The sequence below is a fragment of the Astatotilapia calliptera genome, chromosome 3 (assembly GCF_964374335.1).
Source record: "Astatotilapia calliptera chromosome 3, fAstCal68.1, whole genome shotgun sequence".
Classification (NCBI taxonomy): domain Eukaryota; kingdom Metazoa; phylum Chordata; class Actinopteri; order Cichliformes; family Cichlidae; genus Astatotilapia; species Astatotilapia calliptera.
In genome coordinates this window covers 27,982,386-28,009,826 of record NC_137424.1, presented here as the reverse complement: position 1 = coordinate 28,009,826, position 27,441 = coordinate 27,982,386, and the positions used below count along the sequence as shown (strand labels likewise).

General features: G+C 37.1%; 1 protein-coding gene across 6 annotated transcripts in view; it reads left to right on the top strand.

Moving 5' to 3' along the window:
• sorcs2 (sortilin-related VPS10 domain containing receptor 2) overlaps positions 1 to 27,441 on the top strand; it is a 361,031-nt gene that overhangs the window by 260,984 nt on the left and 72,606 nt on the right. For all 6 annotated transcript variants that reach the window (XM_026160590.2, XM_026160585.2, XM_026160578.2 and 3 more), the window contains exons 4-6: positions 11,571 to 11,735; positions 16,288 to 16,361; positions 26,568 to 26,632. In XM_026160590.2, the coding sequence (XP_026016375.1) occupies positions 11,571 to 11,735; positions 16,288 to 16,361; positions 26,568 to 26,632 (304 nt within the window). The remainder of the gene's footprint in view (positions 1 to 11,570; positions 11,736 to 16,287; positions 16,362 to 26,567; positions 26,633 to 27,441) is intronic.

Genomic DNA, 27,441 nt, shown 5'->3' with positions numbered 1-27,441 from the left:
TCAGCACCGCCTCCAATTCTTGATGGTTATAAGGAAGAATAAGCTGGAAGAGAGGTTGCGGGTGACCTTTTTACCCCGTTACAGTTGAGAGTGTGCTGACATGTTTCATTCCATTGAAATTCAGAATACACTTTATTATTTTACTTTTTTATTCTATAAAATTCTATTATTATTGACATATAAGGCTCTACATGGACAGTTCCCTGCTTATATAGCAGAGCTTCTGAGACCTTATTCATGCAGTCTGTTTCTGATTTTCTAACCAGGGTCTCCTAACTGACTGTCGCTCTGATTTTAAAACTAGAGGTGATCGTGCTCGTGAGGCTGTAGCACCCTGTGGAACAGCCTTCCTCAAGCTTCTAATATTACAAGTTGTTTGATGATATGAAATATTTAAAGTGTAACAAAAATGCAAAAAATAAAGAAATCAGGAAAATACTTTTGACAGGACTCTATGCGTGTGTAGGTGGTTGGCATCTGAATGGCAGTCATCAGTAACAGAAGTCTTTCAGGTGTGGAATACAGTGAAGACCTCTCTCTCTCTCACAGCTTCAGGCAGGAAGGAGTTTTTTCACTTTATGTAATTAAGTCTAGAATAATTGCTCAGAGGTTCCTCTCCTCCCTCTCGCTCTCTTTTCTTCTTTTTACTTGACAGAGGAATGTAATTAAAAAAGGAGAGAGAGCTTTCCTGAGGTTTGATCATTGTCTCCAACTTCTAATGGAGAGCTTAGACCTGCTGTCTATCATCAACAGTGAGTCAGGGAGAAGAAGGCGATACGGGGAGAACACTAAAGGTACACGAATCCAAAAGTGAGGAGGAAAATTACATAGAAAGACAGGAAACAGCTGAGGTAAAAAGAGCATCATGCAGTCAGAGAAAATATAAAAAGAAGAGAAATGTAATGGCGCTGAGACAATGGTGTTTTCAAATCAGTTAAAATTTCTAACAATGAATGCCTTTTTAAGTTAGGCTTCTTTTTTCACTCTGATGTAGTCTGAAGTGAGTTTCTGAAGGAAAATGATAAATGTCAGGGATTTACCTCAATCTGCCAATGCAGAACTTGTTCTTTGATAACTGATTGATAAAGAATGAGTAAACCATTATAAAGCAATTAGTCATGTTTGAAATCCTTTATGAAGGGGGACTTTTTGCAAATTGAAGGAATAAATGTATCCATGCAGGTTATATAATATATATCCTCAACAACTCCCCTCAGTATCGCCGCCATCGGACAGAAGTGAGCTTCGCTGACTCATCAACTCATATCAGACTGCTTTCATTAAGTTGTACAGCTCACTCCAGAGTAAATACACATGGACACCAGCTGAGTTAAACAACAGGCTGACATCCTACACTCATTACAGATGAAGGTCGCCAGAGTTGTTTGTAGTACAGCAGCCAGTGCTGCTAGGATTATGTCTTCAATTGGGAGAACTAAGAAAACAAAATTCATATGACTGGAATCTGCAATCTCCTGACATCTGTTGATGAGATTTTACACAGTCTACCTATAATTTGACCAAATGAAAATGTCTTGTATGTTGTCTACAAAACCTTGAATGATATTATATTGGTCTTGAGTGGGGATTTGAAGGATGTGAAACTACTGTTTCCATGCCCAACACTGAAGTTTCTCTCTTGCTTTAAGATTCAGTTGCTGGAGTCAGCCTATTTAAATGTTTTTTAGATAATATGTGTTCACTTCAGAGCTGTACAAAGATAAAGGCAAATATAGATCCTGCATTCTGAGACAATGATGGCTATGAGGGAGTAGGAGGCAGAATACTGAGTCTTTGCCTATTGTTTTGGAAAACGATGTTTTTTAATATAGCCAAACTAATGATTCACACCTATTATGCATCTAATTTGTAGGTAAATTTTCAGACATATTCATACTAGCAAACATAGCTGGACTGGCCATCGGGCATACCGGGCAAGGTGATTTTTCGTTTTTATGGGCCGATGATTTTTTTTATTTATTTATTTTTATAACAGTATAAACAATGAAAGGTGGTGGATTGGCCTGATGCTGGCAGATGTGTAAAAATAACTCAGTTGTTTGGTCGCTATGGCGGAGCTGCCACAAGAGGCCAGGTGGATGAGGGAAAGGTGAGGCAGGAGGAGAGACCCGAGGCAGCCGCCAGTCCGAGTGTCAGGTGAGCTGAACTTCAGGTAAGAAGTTATGGCCTGCAGTCTATCTGGGTCAGATATAAACCAAGTTTAGGTGGAGTTTATTTTCGTTGTGCTGACTTTTTGCCGTCAGTTACAATAACTCGTACTGCGTACTAGCTAGCATGACGGAGTCACGAGCAGTTGTCCAAGCATTTCACTACATATCGTACTGTGTATGACTGTGTACGTGACAAATAAAATTTGAATTTGAATTTGAGTTTCTACAGCTGGGTGGGTGCTATGTTACTGATAGTGAACTTTATTTTATTGATAAGGTTAGTTAGTAGAGTTGCCAACCGACCCCTAAAAAACGGAATCGTCCCGTATTCAGAGAAAATATTACGCGTTTCGTATTGAGGCTGAAAAGGAACGCAGTTTGTCCCGTGCTTCAGCTAGAATGGAAAAAGACACAAAGCTGGAGTTTTTCTCTGTCTTTACGTTGTCAGCTGTCTCTTCTTCTCTCAGTCATTCGTGAAACTGATCAATGATCAGCTGATCGGCTTTTCTCTCGTGTTTGTTTATCCCACTTTGCGCCACAAAGAGGAAACCAGCGTTTGTCGTGCTAAACAACAGCAAAGACATACTTTTCTTTCTTATTCTCATTTAAAATATCTAGCTTTTATTAAATAATTATCTGAATCTTACAACCAAAGTTTTTATCTGATGTACAACGTATAGAAATCATACATATACCATCAAAACAGTGTACATCACTGTCACAACAGTGTTTGTTTTCATTCAAAGGCTTTATGATTTTTCCTATAATACCTGGTGGGCCGGTCTCTAGTCAAAGTTTTTTGTCCCAGTCCAGCCCTGCTAGCAAAAGCTGCTGTAGAACAGAAAAAAAAAAAAAAATCACACAAAAAGGGAGAAGAGTATATCAAGGCCTATGTCAGTCCCAATCTCTGTGCTCTGGGAGGCTTCAAATGGAGGGAGAAGCTACAGGGCTGAATCTGGGACAGGCCCCACACGAAACAAACCCACATCATTCTGCACTGTATCTACCCGTGTCAATCTCAGAGTTACCACACACTTACTGGAATTGCCACTTTCTTTTTCGTTTTAATTGTGAAATATTATTTAATGACATGACAACAAGCAAGCAAAGCTGAGCAATTAAAAAAATGTATCTTTGACAGCCATTTCAAAAAATCTTTTTAAAATGGTTAGAGGTAGGATTACACCTGGTTCTGCATGAAAATTACATCTCACGTCATGTCAGTTTAAACTTTTGGTGTGCATTTCACACAGTTTGCACATAATTAAATAGACAGTATTATAAAGTATAAACAGTGGTTATTTAAGCCAGCAGTGAGTGGATCAAATGTTTTCTTAGGTGGGCACACTGATAAAGTACACATTGATCAAATCAAATAGAAACATAGTTTTAACTGTGTTAACATCCATGAATTATGGTATATATGACAGTAAGCTTGTCTCTAAAACTTCTTTTTTAAAAATATTTTTATATATTAATGCATGTCTGCATCAATGAATGAATAGAGAGAAATATACATAAATTATGAGCAAATGTGGGTTAAATGGAAAAGAACTGCTTCTTCTGCTTTTCTACTCTCCCGGAGCATTCAAAGTGCTGTATACAACATGCCTCATTCACACCCACTCATACAATGTACAGAAGGAACTGTACTTAAGTGCAATCTAAGCATTCACACACATTCACACTCCAGTGGATGCATCGGAGAGCAACTTGGGGTTAGTATCTTGCCCAAGAGTACTTGGCATGCAGACTGGGGAAGCCAAGGATCGAACCACCAACCTTCCAGTCGGTAGCTGATCTGCTCTACCACCTGAGCCACAGCCACCCCATAAGTAAAATCATAAATCAACTCCCCATAAGGAGTAAAATCAGTATTGACCTGCATCATGAATCTGACAGACTGGGAATCCACAGTGTTGGACAGCAGCTTCAGACGGTAGTCCTTGTTCTTGTCTGACCCACCAATACTGTGAGTTGGTGGGTCAGCACCCTAACTGGAACCTGCAGCAACAGGTTCAAGTGTCTGAATGCTGAACTCACAAGGACTAGCATTACAAACTGTAGCATGAGACAGTAGACTTTAAGTACATTTGCATGATGAGAAAATCAATTAATATAAATCTGATGTCTCTTTTACTAATTATCACCAGTGTTCAGGTCATCACTGGAAAGAAATTACTATAGTACACTTTACTTGTTCCACACACCAATGCACATCCCTGCATTGGACAGAGGACAGACATACAAAACCACCAACACAACACAGCTGAAAAAGCCCAAGGAGACTTCAAAGTGATCGCCACAGTTATTCTGCTCTTGAATCATGTACAGAGAGAAATGGAGGCTACAATGTTCCCAGCATGACTACTCATTACTATCTTTGTTAGCTGCTGAAGAGTAGGCCAAGCTGCTTGGCTAGTGTTAGCATACACTTAACTTTAACATCATTCTGGGTTCTTGGATAGCTTTGCATTAGCTTGAGACTGTACAGATGTTTTTGCACAATAAAAATAAAAGTAATGTTCATCTCCACTCCACTTAAAAGATGTAGACTGTTGCACCACTGTCCTCCCTCCAGCACATGAACTGAAAAGGACTGAAGATAGGGCTAGTGTTCAGCAAAAACACGTTACATTACTGCGTTACTAAAAAATGTATTGTGATTAAAGTAATGCATTACTTACTAATGCATTACTTTAATCACATTATTTGTCACTGTATTAAAAAAAAACGTGGGTGTGTTTCCTGTCACATTTACAGCCCCTGCCAGCCTCTCAATATTATTTTTTCAGTGCATTAGGTTGTAAAGTTTGGTATAAAGAATATGCATTTGAACTTCATGCTCTTCAACTACTGGTCCTCTCAGACTGGTGATTTTCCACACCCTCAGTGTGTGTGTGTGTGTGTGTGTGTGTGTGTGTGTGTGTGTGTGTGTGTGTGTGTGTGTGTGTGTGTGTTTTCATCTAAACTCAAGCCAAGATGTGGGACTTTGCTGAAACTGGTCACCTCCATTGTAACACAAATGGAGCTGCCTGGGAGGAAGCTAATGGACTGTCGGACTGTCACACTGTCGCAAAGCTGGCCAAAAAACACACTGCCAGACCTCTCACACCTCTATCTCTGACACCTCTGACAATGTGTTGTTCATGTTTGGCTTTCTGATTCCCCATTCTAACCACTTCTCACCTCACCTTAGAGAAGTGCAGGGACAAAAATGCTGGAAAGAGTCAGGACTGGCTTCTGAGCAAGAGGCTTTTGCTAAGTCTTTAAATTTGAAACTGATTGTACTGGGAATGAATATTGAAGTGATACAATATCCATTCAACATTATGGATTAACCTGCTTGAGGATTGATTGAAAATATTGACAAAGTTGAAACCACACTTAAACTAGTGGAATTACCACAGTGGAAGATATTATAAAAGTGAATATAAGACCAAATAGTATCATAAAAATCGTTTTTGCTCCTCTAACTCAATAAGAAATGTCATAGTTGTTATTGGGTTTAGACAGAAGTGGAGTTTGATGCTACAATCTTGACCTTGGGCAAAACAGTCTCAACTCAAGGTCATTTCATAGCTTGTTGCTGAGTAACTGAGATTGGAGTCAAAAACAGTTTTTTAAGGTAACATTGCTTTTTCAGTCTTCTAGAAAGTTAAAAATGTTCGAAATGATCAAACAGACATACAATACTCTCAAACTTTCAAACTACTCTAGGCTTTAAAATGAGCCTCTCATATTCTTTGTCCTAATCCTCCACAAAAAGAACATTATTATAGGTATTCAGGCACTATATGCCCTGCTAATTCATTCAAATGAAATGGCTGTTTGGTCCTTATGCAAACCACTTCAGCAAGATGACCTTGATTTCACACTCTGTCCAAATAGCATGACTATATTTTGATATGACAAGAACTACCTGAAGAGGATTTGTTTCATTGGTGATATGAAACAATCCTGAAATACACTGCAAACAAATCTTAAACTAAGATGGTACAACAGAGATGTGCAGTACTTCAGGTAGGGCACGAGGGAGACTCATGTCATAAATAAAAGGTGGTTGTCTGATCAAAACTTCCATCCATCCTTGTTTAGTTTAATAACCACCACAAGACTAAAGGGAGGGACTAACTGAGCATCTTCTGAAACTTGTTATGCTGTCTGGTGATATCCTCTTGCCTCCCATGCTGCGTTCCCCTCCCAGGTCTTCCTAACAGACCATGGCTCAGTAAGCTGTGGTCACATGGGGCCCTCTCTCCCAGTGGAAGCTAGAACTCAAGCAATTTATATATGTAATTGAGTGGAAAGGAACTGTACCAGGAACTGCACGGGTATGTTTATGTGTGTTGACCCAGATGTCAATAACAAAGAAACATTCTGATTTATACGACTAGGTCCTAACTAATTAGGTTTATCTTCTTTTATATCTGTCTGTCACTCATTGCTGAAATCTGGGAAGGTTCACTTACAGTTTTCCAAAACATGGCTACATGGCAGGCCATTGAATCTTTCCTACGAGTTCATAACAAAGTTACGAGAAACAAAAATGTATTGTGAATTATAGATAGCAGGCTGAATATAAGGATAACAAGACTACTGAAAGCTATTTTTGAGATAATTACCTTGAACATGGCGTGGAGTTCTTCATTGATTTATTACTTTCACAAATAATATTTGCAAAATAACAATTCAAACGGTATCCTTCATCGACTTCTCTCATTTTTCTGTGCACATGTACAGTAAGTACACAATTCATTTGCATAGGTGTGCATTTGTGCCGGTGTGCTTGTATCGTGCAAAAGCTTTCTCCATTCTCAAGACTTGAGGTTTTCATCAGCCATATCAGCCTGCAGCCATAAAACCCTTCAGCTGTTCAAAGATGTGTCATGCAAAACAAATGCACATTCTCATTCTTCTCTGGGCATAGACCTTCATGTTGTTCATGTTCCAACTGCACACCAGCACTCTTTTATAAGCTGTTTTAAGCTGCCAAGAAGATTGTGCTGCTTTATAATTGACAGCAGGAACTGATCATTGTTGACACACATCAGAGAGTATCAGCTCTATAATCTGAGCAACTGTGATCGAAAGATTATCAAACATCGCATAGATTACGCAAGCTCTTCCCAAAGCCACACTGGTGTTTAAGCCGTTTTGCAGATTAAAAAGAGCTGAGTTTTGTTCCTATAAGTCCCCTTAATGTGTCACACCCCAGAAGTCTCCACAGCAGACACAGGAAGTTTAGAGTCTGCTTTTATCTGCCATGCACAATAGGAGCACTGTGCTTTGCTAAGCTTGAGCTATTACTCGGAGGAAATCGTTATGAAGGAAGAATGTATCAAAGTCCTTTGATTGTGGAGGATCATAACTTGTGCGAAAGGAATTGTCTGTCTGCCCTCCCCCGATCCCATTTTTTTGAAGCCTCACTGAAAAGTTCACCTTCTTATCTGTCAGTTGGTTAGTCAAGCTCAGTTTCAACTCTGTAAAGATTTGAAGGCATTCCTCCGAGCCTACAGTTTGACAAGACTGCCACTTGTTGGTAAGTCAGGTTACTGCGCCATGAGGATGAGTGCATCAGTGGCACACTCATCTTTTACAAACTCCTACATTATTTTCTGTGGTTTCTGTGGTGAATAATAAAAGATAAAACAATTTTAAGATTCGTTTTAGCAATTTTGTCCCATTTTGAGTTTCCCAGGTTGAAACCCAATAAGGGAACAATGCATGAATATGGAGGGGTTACAAGACGTTTAAGTACCACATAAAATGCACAACTCACAATAGTGCATAGAATAGAAAAGGTTTATTTTTTTGGCTAAGGTTTTGAATTTAATTTTAAACTCCTTTCACCTAAGGTCTCAAAAAGACCAGTACAATCAAATGGAACTGCAAAGATTTCTCAAGTGATTTAGTAATACACTTTAAGCTTAGAAATATCTCAACTTGGAGTCCTCAGTGTGTAAATGGTAATGGTAAATGGACTTGTTCTTATATAGCGCTTTTCTACTCTGTCTGAGCACTCAAAGCGCTGTGTGTGTCTCCTACTAGATTTCAAAAACGCTCTCATTCTGTTTCTAGTCCCATGATGCAATTGAGCAGCATTTCCCCTCCTCAGCCTGACTACTAACAGCCCACACCTCCTGTGCAAACAGATACTTTCAGTTAAACAGTGTGTTTTCATTTAAATCTCTGATGACAAAAAAAAAGATAATCTGATGGCATCAAGGTTAGTCAAAAGCTTCCATAGGCTTAGTAGTGGACATTGTGACAAAGCAAGCAAACAAATTTAAAGACTGAATGAAAAGCATTTCATAAAAAACGAATAATTAAAAATACTATCTAAAAGTATAATTGTGTTTAGCTTCGTTGCATGATGATCTGTGTTTCACTGTTGCTAAAACTACAGAAATCTAGTTACAAATGCAAACACATCAAGAGCATAACCTTTGTGGTAGTACAGATTTTTATTGTTTATTTATTTGTAACTTTTTTTTGTTTTTTGCTAAGCTTATAGTACTCAGTACCTCTGAGTAGCGAGTTTCAGGTTGTTTTGGGTGAGACTATGCAACTTCACCAACTGACACAATCATATTCATAAGATCCGGTGCACCTTTATGCTTCTTTTTCAAGCATTTGTCATCTCATTTGTCTCCATTTGTTGATATGATGTCTATATGTGAGGTGGGACTGTGTACGTGTGTGTCCTGAGGATGTTCAGTGTTTGTCTTAGCTTAACTAGGTTAAACCGAGTGATATCCTTTAAATGATGACATGTTGGCACAGGAGGGCTGACCGATTGATGGACCTGCCCCACAGGGACATGAGGCAAAAGTGTGTGCCAAAACAGCTGTCATCAGGCTTTATACCATAGAAGCCAAAAGACTTTGTAAACACATGTAAATATGAGATTGGGAGTGGTCATTTTGGTAGAAATTAAGGATAGTAATTGTTTGCTGACTTCCTACATCCACAGGGTGAACTTGAGCTTTTCAGTGGAGCTTTTTAGCTGTAAACAACAAATACACTGAGCAAATCCCAGCTGACATTTTCTAAATTAACTGTATTATAAGAAATAAAGTCTTCTTTCCTGCTGTTCTAACATCATCATTCTACTCCTCTTCCTTGTTGACCATGCTCTGCCTGCAAAACAAACACCAAGCTTTTAATTGACTGTGGTGCTAACGGAAGTTACACCCAACTCACACACAGTTCTCAAGTATCAACCCAGAAAGATGTGTTATTCTACACACACTCCTTAATTGAAGTCATGATGAGAATCCTAATAGGGGTTGTGTGTGTGTGCGTGTGTACCTGTTTAGACATTTTTCTGGGGACCAACAGCCCTGAAGGGGACCAAAATCTCAGTCCCCTCAAGTTTTAGCGTCAGGTTTACAATTAGGTTATGGTTATAGGTTTAGTCTCCAAAAGTTGATTCTGTTCATCCGGACCTAGCGTTTTTGTGGGAGAAAAGTTGAGCATGCATCAAGAAGTTATAGGTTTAGGGTAAGGGCTTTTGTGATATTGAAGCTGTTCTGATGACTATAAAAAGAAATGACAGGTGAAGATTTGCCAGAAATGTGTTCAGAAAATAGGCATACATAATACAAATCACTGAACACATTAAATATGGACAAAAAATAAAATAGCACAGTGTTAGTTTAGCTATAAAAGTAGTAATGATTTTTTTCTTTTTCTAGAAACGGACAGTATAAAAGATGGACATAGCCACTGGTTTTACACCAGCTTTGTGTTTCTTTAGATAAAAACAAAACAGAGGTTGGATTAAAGGATAATAAAAGAAAAGATCGACAGCAAGGACAAAGAGGAAATACTACTGGAGTAGATTTCTGTGAACATGAGCAATGCTCTTCTAGAAGCAAATATGTAACCTGAAATTTCCAGGTTATTCCCTACCTGCTTTGATAGGGAGACAGAAATCTCTCAAGTACTCTCTCAAGATTTTGTGTAATCACTGCCCTAAAGAGCTTTAAACTTGTACAGTATACTTTTTTATTTTATTTGATCTTTTTGGGGGTTTTTTGGCTTCCTGCTGAAAAAAACCCATCCTTCCTGCTGTTTTTTGTTTTCTGGCGATTTAAAGGAACCATTCGATTTCTGAGTTTAGGTCTAGTTGTCAAAGCATCAAGTGTGTGGATGCTCTCCAGCAGGTGTGACTGATTTTTGACCAAAGAGATCGATGGACTGGTTATTCAAAAATTACTAAAAGTATCTTCTGTAACACAAGGCCCTGAAATAAATCCAGATCAGGCAGATAACCCATAAGTTTCTTGGCCTACTGGGACACTGAAGTGAACATTATTAAAACTGTGCTTTCCCCGCTTTGATGAGCCAAACATGCTGTGTAAGAGGCATTTATTACAGGTTTGTGTAATAAATTTACCCAAGTATAAGCATACAAATATGAAGCTTTTCTTTTCTAATACTAAAGTACTGAACTCCCTCTAGAAGGAGCTACTGTAACCTTTGAAAACACTATTAAATATACCATTGAATACAAATTGCTTTCGGCAAGGTTGAATATTAAGGTTATTTTGGAAGTGAAGGAGGAATATAGGCATTAAAAAGGGATTTTTTTCTTTCTTTGTACGTGGACAAAAGCATACAGTCTTAAAATAAGAATTAAAAGCATTGGAAGTACCTTGACAATTTCCTATGAGTTGATTTATTTGTTTGCTCAATTGTTTCTGCCCACACATAATACTTATTTTTTTAAATAGCCATTACATGTTGAATATCCCTTTCATTAAAATTATATCTCTAGTTTGCATCCATTAATCTTTGCTGAAACATTTGTTAAGTAACAATACAGCTAGTTACTTTATTGCATTTCTCTGACTGAGGACACTTTTTATAAGGAGTTGCTGTAAACAACCAAAAACCCTCATGGGATAGCTTCCCACCTCTCACACACTGTTAATGAACATGACTGGTTCATTAGTTCCTATCGATTTCCCCTATTGAGACACTTATTGCAAGTGTCTGGGACATAATTGTGATTGGTGGGTTGGCAGTTCCTGGTGTCCCCTGTATTTAATGTTTTCACTTTATGAGCTATAAAAGTCTGAATAGATAATCAATAGAGTGTTGCCATGGTTTAAGCCGCCTGTAAGGTTGATGGAAAGTTTTTCTGTTCCAGAGGATGGCCTTGAATGAATGTGCATGCATGGAAGTGAATGCATTCATATTTATCAGGTTTTCAGTGCATGCAGGTGAATTAACATGGACAAGTACTGATATGAGGAGGATATTTTCAACAGACTGCTGACTTAGCACCAAATATGTTGCAGGATGCTTTGGACCGTATCACCTGTGACCTTCTTTTTTCTTCTTTTTCTTTCTTTTCTTCTTCGCTGTTCTCTCTATCATCTCTTACAGGTAATTCTGGTGGGTTCCTCTATAAATGAACGAGATCAAATGCTGTTTATCAGCACAGATGAAGGTTCCTCCTTCCAGCGGCAGTCCATCGACTTCACACCTGACACGCTCATCTTCCACCCCAAGGAAGAAGACAAGCTGCTGGCCTATTGCAAGGAGGGCAGGGTGGGTTGTAGACACAAACATAAAAGAAACTTTTGATTCTGTAGCTGAAATAAATGCACAAGGAGTTATCGTTGGTGTTACGTTACCAAATCTTTTGTCGTGCAGCAGCGCATTATATCTCAAGATTTACGACTAAACTCAGAAAAAAAACGTCATATGTTGTTTTTTCATACCACAGTAATGCTGTTCTGTAATTCTTGAATTAAAGTGAAATGAATTAAACAATAACCATATCCAAACACAGTGACGATATAGTGTAGCAGAGGTGGGACCAAGTCATTGTTTTGCAAGTCTCAAGTAAGTCTCAAGTCTTTATCCTCAAGTCTCAAGTCAAGTCTCAAGTAATGTCAGGCAAGTCAGAGTCGAGTCTCAAGTCACTGGTGTAAAAGTCCAAGTCAAGTCACAAGTCTGAAACTTTGAATTTCAAGTCCTTTCGAGTCTTTAAAAAAAAAATGAAAAAAGCATGTTGCAGTTATATGTTAAATGTAAATATTAGACCATGTAATTTTAAAATCTGTGTTTTTCTCAACACATGACAAAATAGTGAACTTAGAAAATATACACAAATTGTGAAATTGCACCTCTTTAAAATGCAGCTCAATTAAACCTAGCTCCAAGAATAATTTTCACCGACAGTTCTAAGATAAGCTGCATGTTATTCTTGGATGCGGTTGTAGGACCAGCTTTAAAATCGCATGACAAAAATATCATACACATTAAAAAAAACTGTATCACCAACGTAGCCTGGACAACATTTGCTAGTTAGATGAAGTCAGCTATCTCATCGTAGCATATTTATATGCATATTTATAATCATACGGTTCTTGGAGTGAGTGCACACACTCATGAAGTTTAGTAACTTCAGGTCACTGCAACAAGCCCAGGTACAGTTTACCGCCGGATGGGTACAGGACCTTGAAATGCACCGTGTAGAACGAAAGACCATCGTACGTATCATAAGTTTACCAGTCTCACAAATTGTCTTCATAAATACACATTCCTTAACCGTTTATTAATAGGACCTTTGAGCTCAATGGTAATTAATTAGTAGTGGAAATAATTTCTGGTACGCATCACAGAAATGTAGCAGTGACAACAATATTGTATGCTGTAATCGTACTGGGCAATTAGTGATACAAAAACCTGTTTTATCCTGTGAATAAAAGTATGTATTTTTGTCAATGTACCATAATAACAGAGGCGAAACGCAATATTGTGTCAGGACAATTCACTGTTTATGCACAATAAACACAATAAATAAAGGAGCATAGCGGGACAATTTCTGTTCAGCGCCAGACTTGCTTGTAACCTATATCACCAATTATGTTATGAAAATGACGTATTAACTACAACAGAAGACTTGCCTTCGTGTAAATGCTTGGAGCAGACTAACCTGTGAGCTGGAGGGTTCTGGGACGTTATATTTGGTCTTTGAATGGCTGCAATCCAGGCCATCCGTCACGTCTTTGTTACTTCGGAAACATGGCTCGAACAATTTCTTTTCAACGACGTAATCCGATAACAACCGATCTCTTTACCCGTCGGCTTCCCGTGGCTGTCATGCGACCGGCTATTGCAGTTAATAATACAACAGCTTCTTGCCATTTTTTGTGTTTCTTTTTATCGCTGTGTGACTGATTTCAATTGAAAGCCTGCGTGTGCTAGTACCGCTTGCCACGAGTTCCCAGAATCCTTTGCGGTTTACCCCTGAATGACGTCACATTTTCAATCTCTATATAATATGCATGTTAAATTTTATATTTGGGGTGAAATATCAAGTCTTTTCAAGTAAACCGGTTCAAGTCCAATTCAAGTCCCAGGTCATTGGTGTAAAAGTCCAAGTCAAGTCACAAGTCTTAGAACATTTTTTCAAGTCAAGTCTAAAGTCATAAAATTAATGACTCGAGTCTGACTCGAGTCCAAGTCATGTGACTCGAGTCCACACCTCTGTAGTGTAGTCACACTTGGCTTCTAGTTGGAAACCCTTTGGCAAGTTCTAAGAAGAAATAAAAACGTATATCATAAAACAATGTTTTTAATTATAAATAACCCACAAATCTATTTGTATATAGAAATCTGAATGTAAAACTTTTGCTTTAAATTTTATTTTTAAGGTAAAAGTTTAAATATGTATATTTATTACGTTGCTGTCAGATCTTGCACTGACTTTTCTCAGCAAACATCTAATGGCTGCAGTTATCCCTGTTTCTTGTCCACCTCTCCCTACCCCACTCATCCTTTCAAAGCGTTCCAATTTTCCATACATTCTATGCAGCACTCAGCGAATGACTAGACATTCAGCAATGACCTTATGGGGCTTACTGTCCTTGTGGATTGCCCAGTGAAGGTCATCTGGACAATTGTCAAGTCAGCAGCCTCGAATGTAGTTGCTTGCACTCGACTAGACTGAGATACACACATAATTTACTCAAATTTAGAAGGAAATATTAAGTCGAGATAATCCATTATCTCACATACTTTTTAATTTTGAACAGCAAAACCCATAATCACCCAAATTAAAACAAAACAGGCATATAAAGACAAACATTTCACTTCATGTGCAATTAATATAGATTAATATCGATTTTATGTAAAACCTTTTCATTATATATTTTTTTAGTTTCACTATCATTAAAAGCACTAACAGTAGACAGAAACAATTAAACTATGATGGAGGATCCTGAGGTGCTGGTTAATGACCGTCAATGCACACTTGTAGAGCACATAATAATTCAGCTGCATGGCTTTTTATGTTGTTTTTAATCCTGCTTAAGTTAATTGCTTTCATAGTTGTAACATGTCACTCCAGTCTGAGCCAACACGAAAGCCAGGGCATCGTATTGCTGTCCAATGAATTACTTATGTCTTTTTGCTGAGAGATGAGATCATTCAGTGGATAAGACATTCAAGCCTGCAGCAGTGTAGAGAACCTGCAAGATGAAAATAGTGTTGGTCAAAAATGCTGCTTTCTCATGTAGGTTAGAAACACTCAATCAACAGATTTATTAATAAGCAATGAGAGATGTTCATCTCACTGCATTTGACTGTTTTATAGCAGTAGCTTTAGTTAGGGGATCAAAGCAGAGCCAAGGAATTTAAAGATGTATCACTTGGGGATACATGTGGAATGGCCAATTCTGAGCAAAGCTAATGTTAACAGCTGATATGGTGATAACACAAAGGTAGTGCAAAGGTAGTATATCTGATCTGGCAGTGATATACAAAGGTCGGAAGCCCAAAGTGCAGATAGCGATATTTTTGTCGTAGAGAGCAAAGTATTTTATTTTATGTTATTATGTTAGCTGACTATAGTCGCCTATGTGGAAACAGCACAGCTATGTCTTGATGCATACTCAATCATACAGGTAAGGTATTCATCCAGGTAATCATCCAGGTACTTTTGGAGACAGCGCAGCTATATTTCACGTTGTTGTCTACCACCACACCTGGGTAATTCACCAATCATACACTAAAAATATTGAATTAAAGGGCAGTTTGTTTTCATATGGTATCAGTATGGTTTAGTTTAGTTTATCTGCCACAGTCTTTGTACTTATCTGTATATTATGAATTCATTTTTTTGGATAATACCTTTTTAAAAACTAATAAATTAACACTTTAACAATCTATCAAGATCAACAAAATGTAATTTCATTTTGTTTTGTTGCACAAACCACCAAACAACTACTTGTATTCATCAAAGTCCTTATTTTTTGCACCGACTGAATTAACATCATCATCATCATCATCAACTTTATTTATAAAGCACTTTAAAACAACCACAGCTGACACAAAGTGCTGTACATTTAATTAAGTAATTAAAACCCAATGTAAAAAGTGGTGTTTGGGCTTAAATAAAAAGACCCTGAAAACCAAAATGGAAATGAAGCTCAAGATATTTAAGTAGGTGAGACATAAGTTTGAATAGTTAATAAGCTTGAATTGGCTCAACTCCTCCTCCACTTCAATAATTTACACATAATTAAGCAAGAAATTCAATTAGGTTTTAATCTGTTCCATATGGGCAGGCTGCAGATGGAAACGAGGAATCCATTCAAACAGAACAAAAAAAAATCATTTAGCTGGAGAATGATGTGAGGATCATTTTCAAATTACGGTTTGTGAGGGCAGACACATATTTACATCAAGGTCAACCTTCATTTCTCTTTTTCACAGCGACAAAAGAATGTGCTTTAGGATTAGCTTGTTGTCACTGATTACATTTATTTTCCGATGACCATGAGTGAGATAGGCAGGAGCTGAGCAGAATGAGAAGGTGCAAGTGTTGTTTGTGTGTGTGTGTGTCAGCTAATACACACTCAATGCACACACCTTGTCACGCTGACACACACGGCTGCCAAACCTGTTATGATTAATATGTGAGCTCAGTTTTAATGTATGAAATGTAGTAAATTGATTGGATGAATAATTTTCTATAGTGACCTCCATTGTAAAATAAACAGCTGGCAATAATCTGGAGATACATTATGCTACATGGAAATTGTGCTTTTTTCTGTCTAATTGTGTGGGGTTTTTTGTTTTTTTTGTCCAGCTCTTTGCTTCAGCAGATCTGGGCCGCAAGTGGACATTACTGCAGGAGAGAGTGACAAAGGACAGAGTTTTCTGGTCAGTCTAACTTAATTTTATAACATTTGATGGATAAGATGCCAAGAATGCAGCTGTGTTTGTATCACAGCTGGGGCCAGCATTACTAAGCAAGTTCATGATACCCAGGATATCTTTTTCTTATTTCGAGTCACTTATTCAAACAACAGCAACATCAGTAACTGAAGGTGGATCAGTCAACCCAGATTCTTCTTTTTATGAGTCTGGTCACATAAAACTGTGCAATTTGATTAATCATAGACACGGACTAGTCTACTTGCAGCAAAGCAGTATAATTTACAAATGAAGAGACTATATTAAAAATATTGAAAGATGTTAAACAGATAATACATCTGCAAGTTGGTACATAAGAATGTGTGATTTAAAAAGAAGGGAATGCCGTTGTTCCCTAAGAATCTCCATTTCTTATTGATGCTTGTCAGATAAAGACAAATACTATCTCTAGAACTACACTCCTTTCTACTACCTAAATACTGAAGTTCTAGGGATTTTGTTGGAAAGAACTGATTGGTAATTATGTTGTGGTTTTGTACATGTTCGTGTCTTTTCTAAAGGATAACATGCACCAGAGCATATTAGGCCTGCAGCATATCTTACCATGGCGGTGTACCCATTAAGAAGATAACCTTTGTGTTTACCCTGAAAACCAAAGGATAAACCTGACAGTACCACACTTGCCTGACTCAGTCTCTAGGTTTGCTCTACAGGCCTCTGATAACTTCTTCACTGATATATAGTTTTAGAAACTGTGAGAACTAAGGTTGCAACCAAACAGAAAATTTTCTGTTTCTTTATGCAAAGATGATTAATACTGGTTCTTGAACATATGTCAGTGTTTTGCAAGGATCCCGATAAGTTAAGGAAGAGAGGAATGAAAATACAAGTACAAGGACTTTATTTTGAATTTACTTTGAGATGGGTGTTGAAGGCTATAATAAACACAGACGAAAAGAAAATTTGAACTGCTTAAGGTTATTTCAGTTCACTTAAGTTCAATTTAGTACCAAATCACAATAACAGTCACATTGTAAGGTAAGAAGCCTACATTATTCTGGAGAAAACCTCAACAATCAAGCAACCCCTAGACAAGTTTGCAGTTGTAGAAAGGACAACCTCTGGCAGAGCCAGGGCTCAGGGAATGCCAGGTTATCTATCAAAAAAAGTTCAAAAGTAGTTATATGGCTCCACTGGTATATAAATATGTGGGGAGAGTGAGAGCTGAATGGTGAAGAACTGCTTAGTTCATCGCATCAAGTCTCTTAGGACTTTGATCCTATAGCTACATAACGGGTCATATGTCTAGCCTTAACTGTTAGCTTTATCAAAAAGGAAAGTTTTCTTAAAAGTAGAGAGGCTGTATGTCTCATGAAAACAAACTGGAAGCTGGTTCCACAGGAAGGAGGCCTGCTGAAAGTTGAAGGCTCTATTTGAAGGATTTAACTGGGTGCCACTGAAGAGAAGCTAATATTGGACAAGAATGAACTCGCTTTATCCCTGTCAGTACTCTGGCAACAGCATTTTGGATTAACTGGGGGCTTAGTGAACTTTAAGAATGACCTGATAACGATAAAAAACAATAGTCCAGCATAAAAATAATGAATGCAGATATAAGACAGAGATATCGTGCAGAAGAAAGAAACAAGTTCTACATAATTGTTTAATATGCACATTAGTCATAATGTGCATATAATGTGCATTATATATGACTTATCCTGGTATGGTAATGCCAACCAGATTCAGAATGCAATTAAACATATAATAACCTCAGTTTTGTCTGAATATTGGAAGGAAATTATGGGACATCCTTATGTCTTTAAAATATGCCAGTAGCCAAAGTATATGACTTGTGTCATCTGGCTTCGAAAATGAATCATACTGGGTATTATCTACGTAGCAATAAAAATGTATGCAGTGTTTTCTGATAATATCTCTAAGGGACGCATGTATAATATAAAAAAGTATGGATCCCACCACAGAACCCTGTGGAACTCCATGACAAACTTTGTGGAGAAGACTATCAGCTTACATGAACAAAATCTATCAGGTACATACAATTTAAACCATTGGAATGTATTTTCTTTAACAATTTTAACAGAGATTAACAGTTTAATCTAAATTTATGTTGAAAAATATTGTGAACAACAGTATCAAATGCTACAGAGTGACCTAACAGGACAAGCACAAAGACATGTCCTTTGTTTGAGTCCATGAGAATTTCATTCATTTCAGGTTTTAAATTATACACAATCCAATAAGAACCTATGGCGCCAGAATAGAAAGGTCTCTTTGAAAGTAGTAATACTCATTAAGCGCAGAACTGGGGGTTACATTAGTATAAAAATGAGAAGATGGGGCTTCGTAAAAAATTACACTTACTAACATTTTTAAAACTCACTAACTAACTCTAATGGGCTACAGCTGCTCCACAGAAGTCAAATACTAGATTAGAAAACGTTAAGTATATGAATTATTACAATTGTTCCCTTAATTTTATATTTTGCCCTTCAGTTGAAGAAGAAATGACATCCACATCAGTTTATGTATAATTTAAATATGCCAACATAAGATGGTGATTGTGATGAACCTTATCCTGTTTACCTTGACAGATACATACTTACTCTGTATTCTGTAGAAAAAGATTGTGATCAATGATGATTTTATATATTTTTCCATAGCATTACATTTGAATTTAACAGTTCAATCTTTCAAATAACGGACAAATATTTGTGAAATCATGATACATTTGTGAATGTATTTTAACAATCTAAATATGCATATATGTACAGACAGATACATTTAGACAACAAGAAAATTATGTTTTATTACATTACAGTGATTTTACGTTAATTTACATTTAAAATGTGAAATCACAGTCCATTTATGTAAATTTAATGATATTCTAGAAGAACAGAACAAAACTGTAAAATACACAGTAAAATACTTTTATATTAGGATTTTTTTTACAGTGTAGGACTTTGCTCTTCTAGACAGAGATCTCAGTTGTTCCTGGATCTGCTGGAGCCACTTGCCCAGCTTGGGGTCCCGTTTACCACTGGGACCACTGTTACCTTTGCCCTCCACATCTTCTCGAGCTCTTCTCTGAGCCCTTAGTACTTCTCCAACTTCTCGTGTTCCTTCTTCTTGATGTTGCTGTCATTCGGTATCGCTACATCTATCACTATTACTGTCTTCCTCTGATTGTCCACCACTACCATGTCCGGTTTTTCCGTCTGTATCTGGAAGTTCCACAGAAACTTACCTTGGTCGTTGAGAATGCAAATCCCGTTTTGACTTTGGAACATCCTTGCTATACCTGGCACAGGTGTTCCTGTATACTATCCAAATCACTTGGTTATGGCGTTCCATGTATGCCCTGCCTGCTAGCATCTTGCACCCTGCTGTTATGTGCTGGATGGATAGATAACCACCTGTCATAAAAACAGGAAAATACATATTTTAAAAATCTGTCAAAAACAAATAGTTTTTGGTTTGTCCCACAAAGTTTCCCAATGGAACTTTTGTCCAACCTGTCTTCGAATCCACCAAATCTCAAATCTGCTCAATATTTTTCAAGTTTGGACTTAGACTTGGCCAGTCCAACAGTTCTAGTTCTCTAGATTCCTTTTTCACATAGTTTGTGCACAGTTTTGAAATATGTTTTGGGTCATTCTCTTGTTGGTATATAAACCCATGAGCAATCCATTTCAGTCTACATCTTGATGAACCAAGGTGATTTGCTAGAATTTTTTGTTCATTATATTATGCTAGCATCAAAATTTTTGTGGATGTTTGCAATCTGTGCAATTTGTGACATTGCACAGATAATGGCTTCTTAGAAGTTAAGTTTCCCTTCAGCCTTGTTCATTCAGTCATTTGCTTATGGTCAGTCTGGAGACTTTCTTATAATATGATCTAAAAACATTTACCTTTTTTGCTGCCTGAAGCAGCAGTGGTCCTCCTTCTGTCTATACTACTTAAAGTCTTAAGGTGCCTGAGATCTGCTTCAGTCAGCTTTCATTTCTTCCTCTTCCTTGGTGCATTCTGTAAGGGCCAGACTCCAAAGCACACTTGACCACACTGTGAGAACACTTGAAGTCTTGCTCTATTTGTCTCAAAGACCATCACAGCATCACAAAGTGCTTCAATGTAGACTATTCCCTTTTCAAAGAGCTCTCTGCATGTTCCCATTTTAAAATGAGGAGGAATTTCAAACTGAATTCACATTTTATACCCACATTTGAGCTGGCAGACTGGATTTATCAGAAATTAATCAAGCATTCAAGCACAAAATGTTCTGTTCAGAAAATTTTCAGTAATTTGCCAACTTAATCAAAGAAAATTAATATGCTTTAAAATTTTCTTCTGTTTTATATTGTAAAACATTAAATTTGATGAAAATGAAACAAAATATGAATGAAAAACAACAAAATTATATTCTAACATTAATAATATAATTTCATTTAAAGAGCTTGAACAACCAACAACATTGGTGGATTAACATTACACAAACATAAAAAAAAAATTGGCCATTGCCAAGTGGTGGAGAGAGAGGGGGGGGGCAAGACCAGGTGTGTGTGTGTGTGTTTCTCTCTCTCTCGCTCTCTCTCATAGAACAATATAAATAGTTTTAAATGGCTTTCACTGGCATTATTTGACCAGCTTTAATATTTATTATGAAATCAATGACATTGCAGTGGCTTTATTTACAGTGCAGGAGAGTTGTGCTATTTATAAAGTCTTTCAGCAGTTCTTAGTTCAAAAGTCTTGTATTTACAAAATCCAGCATCTGATCTCCAGTGTTCCCAGGACAGAATCTCTTCTCTCAGCCATGCAAAACACTCTCCACAGGTAACCACAGCTAACATTTGAAATCTTTGTGCTAACAATAATGAAAGAGACTTACAGATGGGCAAGGCAATCACTACGACAGTTGGACAACACTCAGACAGAGACTGAAGGTCAGGTCCCAGTTTAAATAGCAGTCAGCTGATTGCCAGCTGATTCACAGGTGATTGATTGCTTGAGGCACATCAGGGCGAGGGCTGAGATCCCAGGAGGATCCTGCCCCCCTAAGGTAACGTGGAGTAAGCAGACACATATACACAGAGCAACAAGCAAACACACCAAGAGGTAGAGAGAGAGAGGTTGCTGTGATGGTAGATTTTTCGGTTTTCCTGCAAAGCACCATTGTCTTTTATACATAAATCTCCAGATGGCAGGAAGGAGGCATCCTGTTTCATTTACTAAGAGCAGCAGATTTTTCTTTTAAGAGTTAATAAATATGTGAAAATGACTCCCACCAGGGATAAAACAAACTTTTTAGCAAATGCAACAACTTAGACGAGAGGGGTAATTTACATCCCAAGTACAACTATGCATTGCATTTTGCATGAAAACTGTGGATTTCTATCTTAACAATCATTAATCTATTAAAGTTAACCAAGGTAAACAACCTTCAATAGATTGGTAGAGCTGATGTGAGGCAATATACTTTAAAAAAAAAAAAGAAACTTTGCTCAGAAGCAAACCTGAAAAACCTGCTTGGATAGGAATCTTTTCGAGGTCAGGTGTTTCCTATCCTTTCAATGCTCACGTTGGTTGTAATGCACAGGGGTCAAAATTGTGGGAAATTACTGCAGAGTGTTTTATAATAAGGCTGTCATCTCATCCCAGAGAGAAACAGAAAGCAGAAGAAAGTAAATGGCTCTTATTGTCACATGTAATATTTCACAGCTTTCACGATCATATATCTTCCAGTATGTCTCCTCCTAACTCTAGTCTTCATATTTTATCTCCTTTTTCATTCTTCTATTCATCTGTTTTCTTTTACCATTTTCTCCCATTTGAATTAAGCTTCATGTTACTCATTCATGTAAAATAGGCATTATTGTAAAATTATAAGTTCAAATGTGCAGCATTCAAATACTATTGAGTCCCTCTTTCCCATCTTTTAAAGGTCAGAAAGGCATTTCTGAAGGAGTTCCTGTCCTCTCTTTGCAAATATTAAATGAGCTGGTTCACACACCCAAGCAACTATGATTTATACCACCAGTGCTAACTCACAAATCATCCTCTCTGCAATGTAAAAATTGAGAGATTGTGGAAGGGTGCCATATAGGAAGAGAAACACCCTAAGTGCTTCCTTTTTTAGACTTAAGTTACATACTCAAGTAAGAGTTGGCTCTGGGTTTTAGACCCCTGCAATGAGAGCTATATTATGTAATTCTTACTGTAACTTGTGGATTAAACATTTTTTTTTGTTTTTCTGTGAATAACATTTGGTTTTGACTTAATAGTGGCACAAGATTAAAAGTTATGGACTTGTTTTCAAAATTCATATTTTGGAAACCATGAAAAATGGCTCCAAAATCTTAACCTTTAAATATTGGCTACCCATCCAATATTTACTCAGAAACACCTGGAAAACAGAGTGACCATTTAACCATACAATATAAGAGCAGATTAAACTGGCAAAAATTGCTGACCGCTTGACTTAATACCCCTCGCCAAGTGCCATCATATAGCCAGTGGCCTATTGCTTCAGTTGGTCTTTACAAAACTTTTACTTTGATCTTTACAAAGCTTGGTCCTAATTGTCTATATGGAATGGATGAATTACTGACTTTACTGACTATTGTTTTTCCAATAAATGGTTCCTGTGCAATTTTGTCTGTCTGTGTGACTGCCTGTGAATTGTCTATGTTTAACTAAATACCAAGAATTGTTTTGGTGGTTTTATTTTTTTAGTTTATTTGATTTGTTTTGTTTTGTTTTTGTTTTCTATATAACTATTGATTATAGGAAACTGAGCTCCATACCACTAATATCATAAAGATTGTGGTCCTCCATTCAAAAGTTTATATATGTGGCTAAGGTTTTACATACATACACACTGTAAATGCATGTTGTTAGAGTTTTGGGATCTGAATTTAGCCAGTCATATCAGCTGTAACAGGAATAGCAGAGACCAGAAGTCTTCCTGCAAGTGCACATAAATCACACAAAAAATATCACATTAAAATCAATCTGCCTTTAGGCTGGTCTAGCTAAATGTGTTCCAGTGGACCTTGTTTTTGTGATGCTAGGTTGTAAACGTTTTGTTTGTCATTCTCAATAAAATGAAAAAGCTGTTTATTGAAATTAAACTGACATTGCAAGGCTGACAACTAAAAACAAAAGTAAAATGTTTAAGAATAGGTGAAGAAAACAGCTTGTATAATAATAATAATAACGAGAAGAAGAAGAAGAATTTATTTGTATAGCACTTTTCAAAACAGAGATATATATGTACAGGAGATAAGTGTACATGTTTGAACATACAGACACAAAAACAGACATGCTCTTTTGTTCCATCATACACACATACATGCATGCATGGTTGCAAACTATGGCCAAAAAATGAAGGTGAAAAGATTAAGGAAACACTAACCTATAAAAAATGAGTTTTCAGCAGTTGTTTTAAAACAAATAACAGAATCTGCTGTTTTAATAGTCTGAGGAAGGCTGTTCCACAGTTTGGGTACAACAATGTCAAGAGGCTGTCAAGGTTTTGGGCTTGACAGAAAAGTGTCACTGGGTGTCATCTGCACGGCAGTGGTAGAAGATTCCATTAAAGCCATTCAGTCCATTGAAATCATTCACTAGATGGCCGAGGGGTAACATTTCTCAAAGTGCAAATTCACCTTCAGTCTGAATTCACATTGCATGCTTGGAGCTGACACTTCTATCCAAAGAAACATGCAAGTTTCCAAGATAGGTCAAGGAGGACATGGGACGTTTGCTCATGGGTTTTCTAATAGATGGGAACAAGCAGCAAGACTCTTGATCAGGTCCAGAACCTTAAAGTATATATACAGTAAAAATAAATACAGAAAGTTAAAAAAAAAGAAAAGAAAAGAAAACTGCAAATGTCAGGCAGACAAAGATTTAGCTATTGATAAGGACATTTCAAATGCCCAGTGTTTGCTTAAAGCCTGATTGGCGACTAACAAGAAGAGGAACATCCTAAAACCTGGCAAAAGGAGTATTTCGGCATTGCTGTGCATTAGTGTCAACGCAAAATAAATTACATTGAGGTACATGCCAATGGAAATCTATTAGAGTGGATTAAACAGGTGAACTATATGCTGAAAGGCTACTCCAGAGATCCAGGTTTGATTCTGCTTCTGGACATGTTATTCCATGTTATTGCGCTCTGTCCCTCCTTTCTTGGATACTCTGCTGTCCAGGGTAAAAGTCAGTCTTTAAAAAGAAATCTGTTAAAGTGGACACAATACCATACTGAAGGTAAATATGGACGTGCTGTTTTGTAGCTGATAGCTGGTCCCTAGTCCCATTCTAAGGCTTACATAAGTAGTTCTCCTATATTCTCTTTACCGCTGTGATAAGCTGAAATGGACCCCCTACTCTAAGCTGTGCTCACTTCAGTCGCTCTATTAGAAAAGTTTAACTGTCATTGGTATAAATCACTATACATCACTGACATTTCATCATAGTCTCTGCTGCCAGTCATTCCTTCATATGCCCCTTAACAAGCTGAACATTCTTTCTGATATCAGGCTAACAGATGGATAATGAGTTCTCTTCTTCTTGTTTCTGCAGTCGCTTTTCATCATCCACTGTTTAAATTGTGGTGACCTCTTATATTTGTACGATGTACCCATTCCATAGACATCTGACTAGCAGTAACTGGACTGAGCCCAGAAGCAAACTTGGTTTTGTAGATGAACCACATTTGTTGGCAGCTGTTTTTGTTAAACAGAAAAGACTTTCTGGATAATAGACTTGATTTTGAATTGGCTATTAATGACCACTTTATTCCATTCAATCAAGTTAAGTTTTATGTATTGTACAAACAATAACGTACCATTGGCAAAATTTTGAAATGTCATTTGCATTTAGTACGACCAAATAATTTTTAGAATACTTTTAATAATGTTTTTAATAAGAAATATATATTTTACCTGCACCATGTATAGAGTATGAGACGTATGTGTATCATCCCAGCAATGAAAAACAAGCAGTGAGTGATAATTATTCTAATGCTGAAAGAAATGTGACTTATTTATTACTTATTAATGTGTAACTTATTTAAAGTAATACATAAGATTTTTTAAGTAAACTGTTTCACGTGGGTAGTGTTTTTTCTGAAGCGTCCTCTATGAGCTCTCTCTTTACCTACAATATGACTGATATTCCTTACCCCTCATAACTCTTTTCCTACCTTGCTTCCCCTTCCCCTCACAGTCTGCTAATTGCTTGTAAAATCTCTTTATAGGAAAAGTAACAAGGTTTTAAATCTCCACTGTGTCTTTACTGGCCAGGGGGATATTTTACAGACTACATTATGCAGTTCTACTCAGATGAACTGTTTAGTTTACCAGTCACTGAAGGGCAGACAGAGCAAATGCACTTTTGTATACATCCGTGTGCTTTTAAAAAGGAGCATATGAACATTTTGATGGTTTTAAAGTATACTACGTTAACATGAGTTAGGATAAGTGCATTTTCCAGGAAGTGCTGACCAGTGAAAAAAGGGGTTGTGGACAGTGACTGTACATTATAACATATTATCCATCCAGCCATACATTTTCTGCCTATCGAATTCAGGGTAGTGGGAGGGGCTTTGTCTGGATTGGCTAAAATAAAATTAGCGTAGAAATCAACGTGTACAAGTTGTCTAAAATTATGATTGAATGGTTTAGTTCTAGATGGTCTTCCCCTGCAAACTTAGACATATAACATTGGTAATTCCATAAAAACAGTGGAAAGCATTTCTTAACCTTTGATTTTGAATTTAAAAGATTAAAATGATACACTCAAACTTAAATGTTTCTACATTTACATCCATCCACCACCCTAACAGGTTTGAGTCATGAATAAAAACGTTTTCCTGGGTTCACCATGTTATGTGAACATCTAAAACACACATCATTTGACAGAATGCAGCGAATTTGTGCGGTCATGCCATTTGTTCCATGTTTTATTTCTCCATATTTTCTGTCTTGCTCCAATATTAAAATTAGAAAATGTAAAAAAGGGAAATATAGAAGTAAAATTCTAAAAACATTAAAGTGACAAATTGTTATTATTAAAAAAACATATTGTATTGACTGTGCTTTACTGTTGTGTTGCTTGGACTAGTCATATGTGGTTTTAAGCTTGAAGTCTGATCTACATCTGACATGATTGTCTTCTGTGTTCCAGGTCTGTATCTGGTGTGGATGTGGATCCTGATCTGGTGCACATGGAGATGCAAGATACAAGTGGAGGTGCAGTGATCTTCCACTAGCCCACTCATCTTGTTATAATGTTAGCACTTGGTCAGAGAAGATCAAAGTTTATTAGAATTTCTATAAGTTGATATAAATCTAGAGGTAAAATAAAGCACAAGGTTTAGCTTTGGTCCAATTTTATACTACTAATAGCAAACAGCTAATCAGCAAAGAGACTTGAAATTTGAAATGCTACCAGGTGTATTCTTTCTTGGGTTTAAAAGCATGTTATTAAAATACATTAACTGGCACTATCACAAGCTGATGGGTAGAGGACCAAAATACAGGATTTTAAACAAAAAGGTGAACCTTTATTAGGTTGAATGCAATGCCTACAGCCAAATCCGAATACAAGCAGAACTTTAAGGTCTTTGCAGGGAAACAGGCAAAACTAAGAGCAAACAGAGGAAGATAAAAACTACAGACAAGTCTAAGGAGAAGCACAGGACTATATATACACTTTAACTAGAAACAGGAGGGTAATGAGACATAGGTGACAGTAATCAAGACAATCACAGGGGATGAAGTCAAGCTTAAAGGAAGTAAATCCGGTAAAGTAAATCCGTTGGGCATCTTTCTTTGCCTTTAGACAACAATTCTGATGGCAAAAGAGCCAAACGGGACAGGCAAAAAAAAAAAAAAAAAAGCTTAAAGGAAGACACAAGAGACAACTAATTTTAAACTGTTAAAATAACAAAGAACCCAACTAAAGGCACAAGAGAACTCACTCTGAATTCAGGGAAGGACAGAATTAATAATAGCCTTAAGGCAAAACCAAAAGGAAATAATTAGTGCTGTGAAAATTA